Source organism: Arxiozyma heterogenica (assembly GCF_036370985.1).
Source record: "Arxiozyma heterogenica strain weizmannii chromosome Unknown scaffold_7, whole genome shotgun sequence".
Classification (NCBI taxonomy): Eukaryota; Fungi; Ascomycota; class Saccharomycetes; order Saccharomycetales; family Saccharomycetaceae; genus Arxiozyma; species Arxiozyma heterogenica.
In genome coordinates, this window is record NW_027042660.1 from 554,549 (window position 1) to 574,795 (window position 20,247).

General features: G+C 28.9%; 6 protein-coding genes across 6 annotated transcripts; 3 read left to right on the forward strand and 3 right to left on the reverse strand.

Moving 5' to 3' along the window:
• Positions 1–1,171: 1,171 nt before the first annotated feature.
• On the reverse strand, positions 1,172–3,598 carry COG3 (Golgi transport complex subunit COG3; the record flags this gene model as incomplete). Its single annotated transcript, XM_064861369.1, has 1 exon — positions 1,172–3,598. One exon carries the CDS (start codon positions 3,596–3,598, stop codon positions 1,172–1,174), a length of 2,427 nt encoding a protein of 808 aa, XP_064717046.1.
• Positions 3,599–4,145: 547 nt separating this feature from the next.
• MYG1 (Myg1p) lies at positions 4,146–5,156 on the forward strand (the record flags this gene model as incomplete). Its single annotated transcript, XM_064861370.1, has 1 exon — positions 4,146–5,156. One exon carries the CDS (start codon positions 4,146–4,148, stop codon positions 5,154–5,156), a length of 1,011 nt encoding a protein of 336 aa, XP_064717047.1.
• A 3,669-nt stretch (positions 5,157–8,825) lies between these two features.
• BEM2 (GTPase-activating protein BEM2) lies at positions 8,826–15,416 on the forward strand (the record flags this gene model as incomplete). Its single annotated transcript, XM_064861371.1, has 1 exon — positions 8,826–15,416. The coding sequence occupies one exon, from the start codon at positions 8,826–8,828 to the stop codon at positions 15,414–15,416; it is 6,591 nt and encodes a 2,196-aa protein (XP_064717048.1).
• A 355-nt stretch (positions 15,417–15,771) lies between these two features.
• On the reverse strand, positions 15,772–17,123 carry OXA1 (membrane insertase OXA1; the record flags this gene model as incomplete). The annotated part of the gene is made up of 2 exons (XM_064861372.1): positions 15,772–16,899; positions 17,100–17,123. The coding sequence occupies 2 exons, from the start codon at positions 17,121–17,123 to the stop codon at positions 15,772–15,774; spliced, it is 1,152 nt and encodes a 383-aa protein (XP_064717049.1).
• Positions 17,124–17,646: 523 nt separating this feature from the next.
• Positions 17,647–18,639, forward strand: PET122 (Pet122p; the record flags this gene model as incomplete). The annotated part of the gene is made up of 1 exon (XM_064861373.1): positions 17,647–18,639. The coding sequence occupies one exon, from the start codon at positions 17,647–17,649 to the stop codon at positions 18,637–18,639; it is 993 nt and encodes a 330-aa protein (XP_064717050.1).
• Positions 18,640–19,116: 477 nt separating this feature from the next.
• Positions 19,117–19,560, reverse strand: BUR6 (negative cofactor 2 transcription regulator complex subunit BUR6; the record flags this gene model as incomplete). The annotated part of the gene is made up of 1 exon (XM_064861374.1): positions 19,117–19,560. One exon carries the CDS (start codon positions 19,558–19,560, stop codon positions 19,117–19,119), a length of 444 nt encoding a protein of 147 aa, XP_064717051.1.
• Between the last annotated feature and the right edge of the window lie 687 nt (positions 19,561–20,247).

Below are 20,247 nucleotides of genomic sequence, written 5' to 3' on the forward strand. Positions count from 1 at the left end.
ATTATTAGATACAGCAATTTAAATTTATGAGCAACATATATACACAGTATAGCTGTTTCATACTAAGTTTATCTTAAATTACTGTTCACTTCAAACATACATTCCTTTCTCTTTGTATATGATTTTAAGCAGATAAGATCTAATTCACCCTTCCCCTAAGTACATATTTATAATTCTATCTTATTTATAAGCTCCGAAGGATCAGATTGCAACATTAGTAACAAATCATCCTAGATAGCCAATGGTGTTTATTGTTATTCTATTTGATTTGTCGAGTAAAAATATTTTCTCCCTTTCTACGTATATCATATACTTATCAATCCATACTATACCTATTCTTGAAAGTATTAATATTTTCATTTTCATAGTTATTATTATTATTTTATGCCTACTTTATATAGAATGTGTTAAAATCCAAAAAAAAGAAGAGAGAGAAAAGAACAACAAGCCATTTTTGGATATGTCTTAAAATACTTTCTATGGTTACCATAATTATTTGAAGACTGTTCAAGCAAATAAAATAAGGATATTACTGTATTGGATCCTTGAAAGGAAAGATTTGTTTGGGATCTTATAGTAATTTTACTGAAATATCATGATGAGAGATTGTAAAAGAGAAGTCAGCTATGGAGTAAACTAAAAAGACTAACATTTACCTTTTTCGTCAATTTATTTCAATTGTTTATCAATCTAGTTAAAAAATATTTTTTCTAACTTGTCTTTAGTCTTCATTAACCTCAGAAATAATAAATTATCCACATTCTATACTTTCCTCTATATATAATGAATATATCATTTGTATTCTTAATTTAATTGGATAATGTAAAATAGCTTACATAAAAAATACTTAGCATGACCGTTCCTCACTGTTATTTTTCTAATTTATAGTAATATGTCTTTATGAACCCACACGAAACGGTTAAAAAATATGGGTATTTTTAAAAAAAATGTTTTAAAATTTGTTAGGTCATTTGTCACTCAGTCGCTAGAGAAATAAAAAAATGCCATAAATTTTAGGTGAAAACATCCATTTCGTCTTGATTTAAATAAATTAGCAATCAAAATATTCAAGGATGGTTTAACCGTAGTAGATAAGATTACATATTACTAGCTATATAATTTGTATCATAAAGCATTCTCCTTTCTTAATTTTTACATTTTTTTCTAAATATTACAATGCTGCGGCATTGTTCTCAGTTAAACTCTTTAAGTTACTATAAAACAGTTGGGAAACTACATCCGGTGTCATAATCTCATTTAATATGTCTCTGTTAGTCTGTTTCTTCTCAATCAACGTGGACAACTTGGTATAGTATTGTCTATATTCGTTGATGATATAGTCTTTAATGGCCTCTAACAAAAATTTACAAATGGTTTTGTTATGAATTATTTCCATTATTCTTGTATAGACTTTTTTTAGAGAGTCCGTCATATTATTCTCAAAGTTTTTATTTTTATCAACTAATGAATGTTCTTGTTGATACTCTTCATTTGTTTCATAGTTATCTGTAGTATCAATGTGTAGTGTCTCACCTATAATCTCTGAACCAATATCATCAGTAATAATCTTAATTATTTTACGAAGTTCCTGAATTAATTCAAATCGAAAATTCTTTTCCTGAACATGAGATCTCATTTGTTGGGATCGTTCAGCAACAATTGTAGTAGTAAAATCGCCCTCATTACCATTACTATAAATACTGTTTTCTCTTCTCCCAGGAACCAAACCCTTAGCAAAACTAAATAATGCTGAATTGCTCCACTTGATTGATTTAATAATGGTTTCCATTGGGGAGAAACTTAATTGCGAATTAGATTCATCAAATTTATTAGATATATTCAAGTTTTGCATTTCATCTCTTAGCAACAAAAGATTGGTTAAATAAATTAATTTTATATCCAATGTATTTGCAGATCCATGATGTAAACTATATGCACGTCTTAAGGAAAGAATACCATTATGGACCACATAATGACATAGTTCATCAAATAAAGTTGAGTCAACTAAAATATCATAAATTTTGAAAAGTAAAGATAACGATCTTAATAATGGAGTATAATAAGTAATCAGGATCATATTCGTAGATTCAAACCTTGTATTATTTAATAACAGTCTCTGCGACAATGTATCTACATAAGAATTCAAAATAGAGGTTTCATATTCGGTCATTGATTTTTTCGAAGTATCACGATTTGAAATCATAAGATCATTAATTGTGGGTTTATAATCAAGCAGATTTGTAGTGATTAAATTTTTACATCTTTTGGCTAATTGATTTCGTAATTTATTCATAATTGGTTCAAATATTGTATTATAATATACTTCATTAAACTGTTTCATATACTCTTCCGAACCTTCCTCAAATTCATAATATGGTTGGAATAAAACAATCGAATCACAAAGTTGACTAATTTCAGGTTCTCTAAGAATTTTGTTTGTTGTAGTGTTGTATAATGGTTCACAAAGTTTAACCAACCAGGAATTGATGACATCTTTAATCTCTTTCTCTCTTTTACTATTCAATGTAAAAAAAGTAATAAACAACTTATACTCATTTTGGCATACATCTTGAAAATATGATTTCATAGATCCAAGAAATGTGACTAAATTACAATCTTTTTGTTTTGTAATAATTTCATCTAATTGAGACCAAATGACAGGGAATAAAAGTTTACTTCTTATATCAAAATATGTCCCATAACAATCTTTTAATATAGATACTAATTCATCTCTATATCTAATTAAATTGCTATCATAACAACGAGTCAACAATTCTTGAAGAGGTTGGTAAATAATTTCACTGATAGAAGAGAATTTGTTATAAATCAATGCATCTCTTGTATTCGGGTTTTGTAATAAATTGTCTTTCTCTGAAATATCATTATACGTTAATTTAAAAATATTACTAACATAATGTGATATCAATGTACATGCTCTAATCAGACATTGTTTAAATTTGATTCTATAGCTCTCCGAATCTAATAAATCTGCATGTGAATGGAAGAATATCAATGACTCATCAATATTAGCTAATAGTTTCCTAAAAGAATCCCTTTTTACTATATTAGCTGAGGTAGAATGATTTAATCTACGCATAATTAAATCTAGTGAATCAAAATAATGCAAATATTTAGGAATAGTTTCAGAAAGTTTGGTCAATTCAATATGAGAATCATGAAATTCAGATATATCACTAAGAAATTTTGTGGTAGATAAAGATATCTGATTAAATTGATAAATAATATGATCAAAATTATCATTAATAGACTGTATATCATTTAACGTATCTTGATAATTATCTAATGTATCATTCAATTTTTCTAGATAGTCTTCATAAATGGTGTATTTATTATTAGATATACATGCTTGTATATCTGGATCATTAATGTTAGAAGTGTTACTAGAATTGGTATATGTATCACTACCACCATTAGAATTATCTAATATACCGCTACTAGTTAATTCCAAAGATAAGTTTTGTAACTTATGAACCAGGTACGTATCATCAAAAATATTATTAATAGAATATATTTCATTGGATATTGAAGGTTTGGATGCAATGTTTTGAACCAACGAGTTTCTACGACTTCTGACCATAACTATTCTCTTTTATTATAATTCAAAATGAACAGAAACAAAACAGATAAAATACACCAGAGACTATCTCAATCCATTAATAAGTAATCTGTTCTAGACTCACGTTAAAAGATACCGACACCAATATTTACAATATTGCACAGAAATGTGATATCAATAATACTGAGAGGCCCTTTGATGTCACCAATAGTTTACTTTCTATTAGGAAAAGGAAAAAACAAGTAAGTTTTATTTTATTATTAATCCTGACTATCTGTAAAGGAAGGAGAAAAAAAGAGAAAGAAAAGAGAAAAATAAGAGAAAAATAAGAAAAAAAAAAAACAGAAAATGAGATGAGATGAAAAAAGGAAAGAAAATTTTAGTTTAAACATAAATATGCTTATATTTATATCTCATTTAGTCTCTTGTACATCAATTGTTTTTTTTTCACTATTGCTGTTACTCATTAATATTAATAATTAAACTAATCTATATTAATTCATCAAATTGTGTTCTGAGAGACGGAATAGATAAAAAAATATATATATCTGAAAATAAAAAATTGAAGATGACACCGAAACAAATTAGTACACATTCAGGTTCCTTCCATGCTGATGAGTCTCTCGCTGTTTACATGTTAAGGTTATTGCCAGAATATAAAGATGCTAAATTAGTTAGGTCTCGTAACCCAGAGGATTGGGAACAGAGTGACATTGTAGTGGATGTTTCTGCTAAGTATGATGGTATCAAATATTTTGACCATCATCAACGAGAATTTATGGAAACTTTTTCCGATGACTATAATATTAAATTGTCATCCGCTGGCTTGATTTATAAACATTTTGGCAAACGTATTATAAAATCTATTATATCCAAAGGTAATGATACTAATGATGAGATTTCTGGGGATGTTATTAATGAAGAAGATTTAGAGGTTATATATCAAAAAGTCTATAAACAGTTTATTGAATCACTTGATGCGAATGACAATGGTATAAATAAATATGATCTACAAGAAGGTGAGACAGTTAAATTTAATGATAATGCAATTACTATCCCAGGAATCATTTCTACCATGAATCCATTATGGAATTCAACTGATACAAGTCCATCTGCATTTGATCAAGCATTTGAAAAGGCTAGTAAATTTATTGGTGAAATTTTTGTTAATTTAGTGAATAATTACTTTAATTCATGGTTGCCAGCCAAGAATATTGTAGTTGAAGCAATTAAAAAAAGAATGGAAGTCGACCCAAGTGGTAAAATTATTGTGTTATCTCAATTCTGTCCATGGAAAGAACATTTATATAATGTGGAATCAGATGAAGATATTGAGAACACAATAGAATTCGTCATATTTATTGATTCTAGCGGATCATGGAGAGTCTCTACAGTACCTGTCACTTCAACATCATTCAAATTTAGAAAAGGGCTACCAGAAGAATTGAGGGGCTTGAGGGATGAGGAATTAAGTGAAAAGAGTGGTGTTCCTGATTGTATTTTCATTCATGCTGCAGGATTCATCGGTGGTGCTAAGAGCAAAGAATCCGCATTGAAATTAGCTAAGATGTCTTTATGAAGGATGTGTATAGATAATAATAAGTAACATATAACAAGTAACAAAGAAGAAGGATCGTTATTTAGTAATCTATTCATAACTACATTAACAATTATTTTGTTGGTTTATTAATTTAATTTATTCACTATGTAGTGTAATTATTTACTAAATGTCACAGTCAATATACATATATATTTGGTCTGTAGGTTTTTTTCTTTCATATTTCATCTGATAAAAACAAGAGAACTTTTTTCAAACCCGATGACATCTTGTTAAGTGAAATCAAACGTTTTTCAAAGCCCTTAAAGAAAAAACAAAAGAAAGCTCTTTAAAAACACACTGTTAGCATGCAAAATCTTCTTTTTTTTTAAAGAGGATATATACCATTCTTTTGTTATTGTATATATTATTGAATTATTGAAATTTAAATAAGAAAGACTACTACAAGTAAAAACAATGGATTGGTTGTAATAAGAAAAAGGTATGAGTTTAAAGACTTTCATGTGTATTTTTATTTATGGTCAAAGATAAATAGAAGGTTTTCTTTGTAGTAGATTTTAGCAAGAAATACAGTCTTTCTGCCAATAACAAAGATTCGCAATTTCTTATTCTTTTCAATATAATATATGACAAATTATGTTATGTGAAATAGATATTTAAGAATGGTTAATAAAATGTTCATAAAAATTGTTTTTTTTTCATATTGAATTTATTGATTTTTTAGATTACTGTTATTTTTAAAATAAAACATCCATTTTTTTAAGGCATACTTGTTGAAAAAGAGTAGAAAATGTTTTATAATAATTATAATTTTTATTCCAATTTTATATTAGTTATATAGTCCTATATTATACAGTTTACAAGGCTAAAATACTTTGTTATTTATAAGGTATATTAAGTGTTTTCTTTTATAAAAAGTTTTCTTTTTTTTTGGAGAATTCTTTTTTATGCTCTAATTGTATAGTTATGTTGGATATCACATGTAAAAAACAATATGTGAAACCGGTAAAGGATGTTACGCTTAATACATAAAAGTGTCACTTTGAAGTGGATAGTATTTAAAAAACTGAGTAGTACATACTAAAGATTTGTTTGGATTTTTTTTTGTTAATGGAGTAGTTTATGTTGCAGACATAAAAAATTAAGAAAATAAGCTGTTTATTAAAATAATAAACAAAAATTAAAAAATCGTATGTTAACATGATATTATAAAAATCAAAAATACTCAATTATATATATATGTACAATTATTTAAAAAAAATGCTTCTAAACAAACCATTGAATAATTTAACTTCAAAATAACTTCAATCCAAACAAAAAAAATACTAAATATAATACTACCACTTGCAATTAAGATAACCCTTCTTCGTTCTTAAAGAAAACCAATGATCTCTATATTCGCAAAATTCTTCTTCTATAAATTCCCTAATTTTCTGATATACATATTGAGATCAGTTTTACTATGTAAAACCATCCCTGTGATAATATTTATTAATACAACTAAAAATCCAAAGAGTAAATAAAAATAAAAAAATTTAAATGGTTCTTCTTATTTGATTATAGAAAATATGATAATTCTGGACAATTCTTCCTCTTTAAGTTTAGAGTAAAGACAATTTGAATTTTCTATTAGTTTTATTTTGTCAAATTTTTCATAGTAAAAATCTATACAATGAATGCATTACCTTCGGTAATCTAAAAATCAAAAAAGGTTGATCATTTAAGAATAATTATGAAAAATATAGAAAAATAACCAGATGAATATCTAAAACTTTTGAAATGAAACCTACTAAATTATATATGAAAAAAAGTAATACTCAAGAACAAACTAAAAAAAAAATTTCAATACAAACTTCATAAAAAATTACAAAAAATTTTCAAGAAAAATCCAAAAAGGTTATTATTAATTTTGAAAAATGTATGTAAATCATCAAACAATCTCTATATAAATATTGATATGACCCTCATACTGATTAGTGATTTGAAATAAAACCAACTTATGGCTTCCAATCATCTATGTATTGATAGTGACCAAAACAAAGTACAGAGAGAATATGAATAATCTTTTAAAAGAAATATACACAGACAAGTATGAAATCAAAGATAAATTATGAAGGAGAAAAATAATTTTTCAAGAAGAAATCTTCAGAAATGTGAAACAAAAATTTCAAGTTTTTATCAGAATTAAAATAATCTACTGAACATTTTAAGATGTAGTACCTAATATTTGAAAATGGAGTGAGTCGAATTTAATAATACTAGGTTAAGTTTAAAGTATTTCTAATAGTACTATCTACTACAAATAAAAAACTCTAAACAATACCAATTTTCTTATAAAAAGTCTAAAAATACAAGATTTTATTTGTAAAGAATAAGCAATTTATCAATTGAAGCTGGATGGTTGTTTCCTCAGCTAAAGCAAACGACTAGAGCCAGTACAACATATGTTATATATTCAAAACTAGAAAAAAAAAAGAAGAATATAAAGGTATCCATACTTTCAAACAAACAATTATCATTTAAATAAAAGTGAACAAACCACAGAATAATGAGAAATAACATTGAAAAATCAATTGAAAAGCAAGTTTTTCTTTTTTGATGATACATAAAATATATACATACAAAAAAAAAGATAAAGCAAACTTTTAACTTAAAAAATTTTTCACTGTTAAAAAAACATCAAACTCTTAACCCACCGTTCATTAGGGTTTTTGCTATTTTTTTCTTTATTGGAAGTTTCTTTTTTCTTAAACCTATTTCGAGGTTTTTCAATCCACAAGATCCATGTGGAAGAAACTCGACCTTTCTCCCCTTATCTCCCCCCTCAAGGGTAAATATGTATAACTTTGTTGTAATATATTATTGTATATACATATATACCATACAGTTGTATGTATGTATAGTGCACATCATATATATATATATAATAAAGTTATACATATGATGTCTTAGGGTTACGATTTTGGAACCTTGAAGCAGCTTTTTTTTTTTCCACAAATCTCCCTTTTGGGACACAGACTTGCGTCCTCGAGGGGATAACCCAGAAACAATAGAACACAAAACAGTCGACAGTACAAAGGCAGTCGAAAAAAACAATAAACAGAAAGAAAGAAGCCCTTAAGCTTTTTTTTTCTTTTCTTTTTGGGAATTTTTTTTTTCGTCTCCTCAAAGAAAAAAGAGCAGTTTTCAAATTTAGATCCTAGGAAATCAATAAACTAGCCAAAAAAAAAATTAACAGACACGAAACAGGAAGAGAAAACTGATATTTGCCAAATAGGTGATCTAGAGTATACAACAAACGAATCCTCCTTTTTCTTTGCTTTCATTCCTTCCAGTCCATTTATTTATTGTTCAATATTCTATATTGGAACGTCCTTTTCTTTAATCCTTTACTAACCTGTCACTTTAGGTGAGTTTAGAAGGTGATACGCACAGATCAAATAGTGATTCTCAGAAAACTTAGATCAAAAATTACCTGTAATATCTAATAAAATCTATAGACTAAAATCTATAGAAATATCTCTATTTCACTACTTCCTTTACCTTTTACTTCCCTATACTACTACTGTTATTATTTGATCTAATCAGATACAATAATAAACAATATTCCATATTTATCTATTCATCTATTCATCCATCCATCTATTAATCTATTTATCTATCTATCAATCTATACACATATATACAATCATGAAAGGGTTTCTTTGGTCAAGGAAATCTTCAACTTCATCTAATTCTAAAAATGAAAACATTTCAAACAATAAAAACGTCAACACTATCAAAAACAAAGAACATAGAAAATATTCTAGTCAGTTGAGCCAACAACAACACATATTGGAACTCTCCAAAAATAAAACAAGATCATCCTCATCAACCTCTTTATCTACTTTAACTCAAAACAGTTTGTCAAATATTTTGCCAAATAAATCTAATAGTAATCATCATCATTCTGAATCAGTAGAAAATCTTCCATCCTACAACTCTAAACAATCTCATTCTCAACCTCATTCTCAATCTCATTCCCATTTGCATCAACAAAGCCGTAAAAGTTCTATCATTTCAAAGGAATCCTATTTAAGAAACAGTTCAAGCCAACCGGTAGTGTCTCTCAATACTAAAAACAACTCATTATTCAGTTTTAAAAACCATTCTACTATTAGTGTTGTGTCTCGAGGAAGTACTCACCATTTATTACCTAAAAACGATGATACTAACTCAGTTTTACTCTATGAAACAGTCAACAACCATAATAACAGCAACATCATAAACCCTGGAATTGATCAGGACATTAACAACGCAAAATCAACAAATAATATTGATACAGATCCAGATCTTTTAAACTCTACCTCTTTGAAAAACAATGACAAGCCTGCAAATATTACAATACGTTTGAACAATAAAACTTATGATTCCACCATCTTTAAGTCTGATTGGATTAATAAATCTCACGGCCAGATTACTATTAATAACCCCAACTACCATAATCAAAGTGGAGCGTCTGCAATGTCCCCTTCCTCTTCAGGGTCCTTAAATACGGATAAGCATTCTTCCAAGAGAGAAAGTAGATTCTTTAGTAATTATAGCCACAATAATAACAGTAGTTCTAAAGAATTACTAATATCCGGTCCTCATAATATTACTGATGAAAATGACTCATCTATACAACGTCCTGAATCATATAATAACAATAATAAAAATCATTTCCATTCACAATCACAATCTCAACAAATTATTATACCTGATTATAGACTTTATAGAGCTCAACTAAAAGGTTCTGTGTTTTCTTTATACAAGAATGGTGTCAATAATAACATCAAATGTTTTGATCCAAATCTACCACCTGAAAATAATAATGTTACAAACAACGATACTATTGATAGGTCCACAATACTGTCTACCGAATCTTTACCAAGTATGAACACTAAAAATAAAAATAATAGCAAAAGAGCCACTATTGCAGGGTCTTTATCATCAGTACAAAACTCCAGCACAACCACAATAGATGATAAGATAACTAACAGTTCCAGTGATGCTACAACTAATTGTAAAATAAAATATTTAAATGATAAATTTCCCCATCCTGATTTAATAATAGACCCTCATACCGATAAAATTATTGATGGTTCTTTGGAGAGTTTATGCCACACAATTCTTTTCCATTCTCACACTGACAATATCTCAGAAACCTCCCATTTAACCAATTTACAACCATCAGGTATTGATATATCCAATCTTTTATTAATATTACCGTTAATCAATGATTTTATTAAATTTTTGACTGTTTTTAACCAATTTGGACTGACTTTCACGAAGAATAATTCTAAAATCGCTTTAAATTCAACTCAGTATTTTCATATTTCTAAACAAAAAGATGCTTTATTAACAGATCGATTAGCATTAGTGGTAAAAACTGTGTTAAATACATTCCCAGGATTTTTATTAAGTGACGAAATATTTCAGGCAACGATTACACTATTAGATACAATCTCATTACATAATGATGAGATTTCAAATAGTTTAAAAATAGCTGTTGCAAACAAATATAATGAACTAAATAAGTTAACATATTTCATAAGACCAAATTCTTCAGATAAATCTGGGAACCTACTAAAAATTAATCCGAAGTTATTAGATGAACTATTAGATATCAATAAATTTTTATCCCTGGATACTAAAACATTTGCCAATAATATCCATTTAATTAATTTAAAATTTGATAAAGTGTGGGCTCCTAGACTAGATTACTTGCTATTATACTCTTCTAAATATATTGACATGGATATCACTATACTTAATCCCTTAGTATTCAACAACTCAGAGAATGTTCATTTCTTAGGGAGACTATTGATATGCCATCTATTCCCATCTCATAAGACTACCCTAGAGGCACAGTCGAATACCAGTGCCCACCGCAATTTTATATCTGACGCTAGAACTAGAGCTAAAGTACTTATAAAATGGGTTCAATTAGGTTGTAGACTAGAACAGTTGGGTGATATGGTTTCGTGGTTAACAATTGCCACAATTGTTTGTTCTATTCCAATACTAAGGCTATCTCAATCCTGGCAATATGTACCAGAATCTATTTTAAAAATTATATTTAAAGATTGGGTTCCCACAATTGTCCAACTAGACAGAAGACAAATGTCATCTAAATCCACTAGTAGTGTTTTTATTTTAGCTCCTCCAAATTTAGAAGAACCTTATATTCGAGAAAACGTAATATCATATTTTGGTGACTTGATAGTTATTGCGGATGATTTACCAAACAATTCTGCTTTGAAATATCTTGAAAAGAAGGTAAATAGGACAAAAAATGCCTTCCACAAATGGCAACAAAGATTAGAAACTATTGATAAGGAAATTGCAAAAAAGGGTATTTCTATTAATAAAAATTCTGAGGTGAAAGAAAACGATCCTTCAACAGATCCATTATACCAGTTCTGGAAGTACCATACATCACAGCCCAAATTGAATATTACTAAGATAATGCAAATCAGTTTAGAGTATGAACCACCATTAGTAAATCAAGAATTCTACTCCATTATTGGCTCTCAGAGAAGTTCCCTATTAACAGGAAGCTACCTTCCCATAGTCTTTAATGAACTTCTGCCTAATTATACACTATTTCCAAGAAAATCTTTAGTCGAGGCAGCAGGAAATTTACTACCGAATAACAACAACCTCAAACTACCACCGCCAAGATCATCTGCAAGGATATCCAAAGCCCTTGTGCTTAGTGAAGCAAAAATACCAGAACAAATCATAAAACTCGATTTTGAGTCCAATCCAATTACTGGTGTTGAGAATATTGAGGGTCCACTAATAAAAGAATTAATGTCTACACCTTCAACAAAACACCTTTTGATGAAATCCATTAGAGATATGTTCAATATCAATATGGACATGTTTCATATTTCCAATGATCTGGTTTTTAAGACCAGTGTAGACACAATAGAAGATTTACATAGACCCTCCAGCGTTTTTATTGAATCACCTAAAAGATTTTCCCAACATTCTCTCAAATTAAATTCTCGTGATTCAGTAGACACCACAGGTCGTTTGAGTAAAACATTGGAAAATTTAGATTTCTTCAAAGATTCTTCCAATTCGTCTGACATTTTAGACACCTCAGCTATTGATGTTGTTGTCAAATCTGCATCTTTAGAAAAATTATACGATCTGTTAGTACTAACAGCTGGAAGTTTTTCAAAATTAATCGATACTAAAGATTTAGAGAATTATTGTTATCACCGTCAGAATTCATCTACTTCAAAGAACACTGTTGGTCTATTAGATTTTGCATTAGCAAAACTTTCTATGGATAACGACACTTTTAGAGAAACATTTTTTAACACATACAAAAGCTTTACAACTACTTTAAATGTTTTGGAGAATCTTGCCAAACGGTTTGTAGGTGCTAAAAGTTGTGCAATGAATATTTGCAATGTAATTGATTCTGACACAGTGCCTGCTGATTCTGATATCCAATTTCCTGTTTGGGATGCTGATGTCCCTGAAGATAGCAATACCAATGAAAAATACATAATTAAAATTCAAATTGGTACAGCAGAAGCTCTCCTTCATCTGATCTCTAATCATTACACAGATTTCACTGATAACATTGAATGTCATACTACTGTCCTTGATATATTAAAAATTATGGAACAGGAGATTATTATAGAATGGCCAAAACGACTCAAAGTTGCTAATAAAAACACTAATACCAACACAAAAGACGCTCATAATTTAACTTTACTTTTGGAAGAACTTACTAGTTTATTTAATAATATTAAATCTCATTATCAAAAACAACTTTATAGACCAGTTGGAATTAGTAAGATGAAAAAGAAAATTATAGAACAATTGTCTAGTTTTAGAAATTTGACATTTAGTGAATTTTCTAATATGCTTAATGAAAAATACCCAATGGATAGCTTGACTACTGACTTCAAGTCTATGAATTACAGAGACTATTCTAGTATTTATAATTGGGTTTGTAAACTGGACAAAATATTTACTGATGCATTTACCTTGACTACTAAACAAGATTGGATAGCAACATATGAATATTTAGAGCTACTTTCCAAGGAGTCATTAATATCCTTTTTTCAATACCCACTTCATAGCATTTCTAAACGCTTAATTAATACCGGCTCATCACAGTTAAAGGAAATGCAAATATCTAACATATTCTTATGGTTATCTACAATATCAAATGTCAATAACCAGTCTATCTTTTCAGGCTTAGCCTCATCACTTCAACTACTATTTATCATCCATCAGTCGTTAACATCATTTTTTCTTGCTGAAATAACTGATGTTCATAAACAACATGAGGATCGTATTAATACTTGCGCTTTGATTCTACAAATCCTAAATTATGTTAGATGGAAGAACAACGCCTTAGATTTGTTTAATCTAGAAAATAACAATGATATATCTCCACATATTCCATCCTTTATTGAATCTGCAATTTGCAACAGTATTGTAAGCGTAGAGTCAAGATTTTTTGAGTACGCTTGGTCATTAGCAGGATCAAAACTTATGCCAGAAAATAATAGAAACCAAGGGAGATCAATTAAAAATATAATTGAAAATATTGATCCAGTTCATATTAGAAATTTTCTAGAGATCGACAATATTTACACAGATAAAAATTCAAAAAATTTGTGCCCCTGTCCTGGATGGTTTATTTGTAGATTACTTGATATATCTCAGTATGTTCCTAATATGGATACAAGCAATTCTAAATTGATTAATTTCGATAAGAGACGTTTTGTAAATAACATCGTATCCAATGTTTTCAGTTTGATCCCCAATAGCTCTAAAATAGAGTTGTATAATAATCTTGACACCTTTAGAACTGGATGGGCGAAAATTTTATTTAACAAAATTGAACCACCATCTAGTAATCTGAAAAAAAAAGCATACAATATATCATTAGACAAGTCTAAAGCAATAAAATTTCAAGAATCTGGACTTTTCAATGGTATTATTGGTGATGAAGTTGATAAAATAAGAAGAGAAGAAAGAAAATTAGAGCTATTAAAGGAACAGGAAAAATATTCCAAGGTGAGTGAAAATATTACAATAAACTCTAAATATGCAGAAAAAGATGCTGTTACCTCCAATCATTTATCCTTAAATTCATCCATGACTACCTTAAACCCCTCCTACATGTCCAATTCATCAGGAAACAAGAATAAGCGGAATTCAGTTGCCCCAACATCAAGAAACCATTCAACTGTTACCCATTCCAGTGGTAGTGTCAGCAAGAAAATTGGAGGATTTTTCAGAAGACCTTTTTCCATCGCAGGTTTCAATACATCTACTTCTAATTATTCATTGAATAATTCCTTAGTACCTGATGGGACAGCAAGAAAAGTTATTCAACCTGATTTATTGCCTGATATAGAGGACAATGAATTAGAAGGTTTGAAACCAGTCCTAACATTGAAAACATTTGAAATCAAAAATATTATGGAAGTTATTAATCACAAAAATAATATGGCTTATATTCATTCCTTCAAAATTGTCATGCAAGATGGTGATGAATACATGATTCAGGCTAAAGACGCTCGTGAATTGAAAGAATGGATTAGAATGTTAAATTTATCGAAAAGATATTCATTTTATTCTGAAAAATTCAAAGGCAAAACACACAACAAGGTATTTGGTGTTCCATTAGAATGCATATGTGAACGTGAAGGCACATTAGTACCTACTATAGTAATGAAATTGTTAGAAGAAATTGAATTACGTGGGCTGGATGAAGTAGGGTTATATAGAATTCCAGGTTCAGTTGGTAGTATTAATGCCTTAAAGAATGCATTCGATGAAGAGGGTGCTGTTAATACCAGTTTTACATTAGAAGATGATAGATGGTTTGAAATCAATGCAATAGCAGGATGTTTTAAAATGTATTTAAGAGAATTACCGGATTCTCTATTTTCTAATAAAATAGAAGAATTTGCAAATTTAGTATTAAATTATAAATCAAATAATCCATCGTATGAGACTTATAAAACAGATGTTAGTAATTTATTATTGAAATTACCTGCATGTTATTATCACACGATGAAGAGAATAGTTTTACATTTAAATAAGGTTCATCAGCATGTAGAAAATAATCGTATGGACGCTTCAAACTTAGCCATTGTGTTTTCAATGAGTTTTATCGACCAAGACGATTTAGCACGTTGTATGGGCGCAACTCTTGGCGCTATCCAGACAATATTACAACAATTTATCAAAAGTCCTCAAGATTTTTTCATATAATACCTTTATATTACTAAACATCCAAATTATAACCACTATTATTAATGTCTTTTATTTCACCTTCATTGGCGTGTATGTCTTTTTTGCCTTCTTCTATTTAGTCATATATATGTTTCATATATTCAATTAAATTTTAAAGAAATAATGCATAGATTAATTTAATTTGGATTTCGGCTTTGTTTAAGTATTTAAAGTTGAACAAGGACACTATTGGTATCTTGAATATATTTACAAGATTAACTTAAACGAGCAACATATATACGTATATACATCAAATTACATAAAAGAATTAAAAAGAAACCATGACACCAACTATAACCTACACATACACATATTATTTCTATACAAACCAACTTTAATTCTTCAAATCTGATCTACGTATAATTTTAATTCTTTCATTGCTTCTTTTCTTTTTGATTAATTCATGCACTCTTTCTTCTTCTTCCTTCACTAATCTTCTCTTTTCGGCACGTTTTCTAACAGTATTCATATTTTCTCTTATAGCTGCAAAGATACCATTATTAATCTTTGTTGGGTCTGGAGAATGTTGAACTACATCTGCTATATTCATTTTCTTTCTAAACCATTTGTTCCTAAGTAGTAAAGTCTGTAACACCGAGAAAGTACCATTAACAGCAAAGTACAGTACCACAGCACTTGATAGTTTCATTGTAGCTGGTATAGATACCAAAGGTAATATTATAAAAAATCTTTTCATTGGACCACTGAATTGTTGTGCACCTGTCTCTCCACCTAACCTAGAAAATGACATTAACACAGAGGCAGTAATGATTTGGAGTCCAAAATATGGATCAGTCATACTTAAATCATTAAACCACGCAATACCTTGATTAGTAAACCCATCGACAGGAAAATTGGCCATGCTTCTTAAAGCATTGAAAAACCCGATAGCAATAGGCAATTGCAACATTGGGGCAGCCAACCATCTATTTTTAATCCCATTATCGGATAATAACTTCCTTCTCTTTAGAGCAATCTTTTGTCCCTCTGCTAAATCGGTTGTATTCATTAATTGTTTAGTAATTTTATCTAATTGTGGTTTAATCTTGGAGTTTTTAGCAATCATGTCTGAGGATTTTAAATAGATTGGAAACATCAACAACCTAACTAAAACAGTGACAGTACAAATAGTACCCCACCATGGTAGACCGGTGTAAACATGAACATATTCTAACGCATGTTGAATGATATCAGCGGGCCAGTGCCAAGTCTGTGCCAAACCTATACTATTTAAGTAACCGATATGGTTTGATAATTCACCTATAGAATGACTAGCTTGATCTACAATCTTTGCTGTCGTATCAGTCATTTGATCAACAGAAGGTAACTGAGTTTGAACTTCTGATATGGATTCTGAAAGATCAGCTATGGTCTCTGAAGTAGATTTAAAACGACGACCCAACGTAATATTAATTGGAGAATAATGAATACCTGGAGACATTCTTGGGGTAAATTTTAAAGACTATATTCAAATGAACCTTAAAGGAAAACAAACAAATTAAGTCATAAAGACGCTAATTATATAGAAACAGTTAGTATAGAATGTCGACGAGATGCAATATTGGATATATTCATAAAAATGTATAATTATATTTATTTATCGAAGTATATTCAAAAAAAAAATTAACTGAAATTGTTTGAAAATAATATAATAAAACATACCAATCTTGAGGTAGCCCTCAACATAGTTAACCTCAACATGATTTTGTATTTCCCCCTTTCCACTTTATAGTTATTGTTAGTGTTAATAATCTTATTAGCTACTTTTTTTTCCTTTTTAAAAAGACACTCTTTTTAACTTACTAGGTGAAAGGTATAGATAATATAGACTCAACAGTAACTACCAAACACTATACTATTAATCGTATAAAAGTGCCTTAACTATCAATGACAAGAGAAACTTAAATATGTATTTTTTTTTGTCTCTAAAGAGATCTAAACCTTCCTCGAACTAAAATTTCATTCATACAATTTTTAGTTGATCGAGAATTACAAAAAACAGAAAAAAACAAATAGAAGAGTTCGAAAAATCAAAAAGGTGGAAATAAAATCCACAACTTTAAGAAACAACATTGGGGAAGACCCAAAGGAAAGGTAAAAGGATCGAGACAAGGAGAGAGGTATCGAAGGATATATTAGGGGAATAATAATGTTGGAAAAAGGCAGACAAGGAACTAAAAGTAGGTAAATTTATATATATATAAAAGGGATGGGGATTATGAAATCATTAAGATTAGGGATGATCGTTCAGTGTCGGAATGTAATGACAAGTGAATTAAGAAGATCCCTCTATGCACAATGTTTAAACAGAGACTTTGACCTGTTGTTACCACGTCTACGGCAGATCCCAACAGAAGATATGGATTATAATCTGATACAATTGGTATTACGTCAAAGTTGTAAATGGGATCATATGGAATGTATCAATTTTATATGGTACAAATACGTTAGAAGAAATAATTCCATGTTGATTGAACCTAATGTGTTATGTGAAATAGGTCAAATCGCACTCAGTGAGGGGAAAAGTTTTATAGTAAGAGATCTATATACATATTATACACATTATTACGGTAAACGTTGGCGTACGGTTAACCCAAGAGAATTTACATATTGGGAGTATGAATTACTTCGAATCAAGACAGAGATGTTTGCAAAGACCATTATAAATAAGGATTTCAGTGAAAAATGGAAAGTATTTTTAAAGGATATGGATAATTATTTACCAGCTTACTGTAAATTTAGTTTTAGAGATTTCCCTGAATTAATCAACAGTTATCGTGAACATTATTATCAAAATAACAAAGATCAAAATGTTGACAAAAATAGCAAAGATAATAGTAATGAAATTTTAATGTCAAAATATTTATTCCAAGACAAAGATATCAATGTTAAGAATGAGACTACTTTACCACTTTTATTAAATATAATATTGCTTCAAAATAATATACATTTGGATAAAAGGATTAATTTATTTAAAACTTTTTATAATATACATCCAAAATTGTCTGCAGAAGAAAGTATATTAATTTTAGTCCACGAATGTGATGCGTATAGGGTGTATGAATTACTTGATCATCTTTTGACTAACAACCAAGATATTTTATATAATTTACCATTATATCTGTCCCAAAGAATTCAAGACAAATTGAAGGGAACCACATTAAAACACAAACTGTCCAAATATATATCAATTAAAAAATAATATACAATATCTATATATACATAATCAAATAAATATATTCATGTCAATATCTATAAATACATACCACACACACACATATATATATATATATATACATGTTATCTTTTAATTACAATAAAATAAAAAATAAAGCAAATAATTGCAACAAAATGACAACTATGATGACCAGTAGTCATAAAATAACAACAATCCCTTCCTGTAGTAAGGGTCCATGGTAAAGATATCTCATTTATATTGTAATTCACCAACTCACTTCATATGTAAACTTAAAAAACTAATGGGAGACTGCAACAAAAAGAAATTAATAAACAAACAAAATATTATGAAAAAAAATACTTAAAAGCCAAACCATATAATATGAATATTTAGACACATAACAAGGAAATTAACAAATGGCAAAAACGTCATATTTTATTAAAGAAGAAGGAGAAAAAAATTAAAGAAGAATACGCTGATAGTAATAATAACAAACGTAATTTAGTTGTTACTATTAGTCTCATCATCTTCACCTTCTTCATTGATACCAAAATTTTCTCTTAAGAAATCAAATTTTTCGTTTTCCATTATAGTTCTTTTAACAATATCCGCAGTAATACGTTTAGTATTCATTTGACGTGCCATTTGGCCGCTTTGTTCCACTAACATTGCCATAAAAAATTCCAATGATCTGCCTGCTATCACAGGAGTGGCTTGTGAAACTTTACCAATATCATCATCAGTTTGCATGATTTTCTTAATTTTAGCAGGAGGAAAATGTGTTTTTATCCTATTAAATACATCATTCATTTGTAAAGCTTCATTGTCAGTATTTTGAATATCTTGATTAACATTTAACCCAGTATTCTCAGCAAACACAGCTGGTGGTGGCATGTCTGCTGTCAAAAGATCTTGCAATACTATATTTCCTCTTCCTACTTCCATTTTCAATAACAATAATAATAGTACTGATAGTGCGTCTTAAATTTGTCTTATTATAAATAATAATGTATCTAACCTTTTATTATCTTTCTTTTTTTTAATGTATTCTAGTCTTTTACTTTATAATAAAAAACACTATTCCAAGAATTAACTTCGTCAATTGAACTAACTTATCTTGACATACAAACTAGAATCTTTCAAATGTTGACAGAAACCGAATTCTACAGGCAACAGCTGCTTGTACATACATGCGTACAGACACTCAGAGGTGCATACATATATATATATACATTTATATATTTATATTTTTATGCAAATAAATAAAGGGCATTCATCGCACAAACTCAAAAAAAAAAAAAAAAAAAAAAAACAGAAGAAAAAAAGAAAAGAAAAACAGAAGTGTCCATTCTCTATTTTCTTTCACTTTCTCCTCCCAAATTTACAACGTTGGTGTTTGAATATTTTTTTCCTCCATGAACACCAAAAAGAAGAGAAAAAAAAAAAAGAGTGAAAAAAAGAAAGTAAAACGAAAAATACAGCACAATAAAAATTTAGGGTTCTATTCCTTTCCCCCCAAAATTTGAAAATTATGGACTAGGGTTGGTCAAAAAATAGAACAATTAATCATGGAGAAAATGCCTGTAATAATGAATAATTAAAATGGATTGACTCCGTGCTCGTGATGACTAT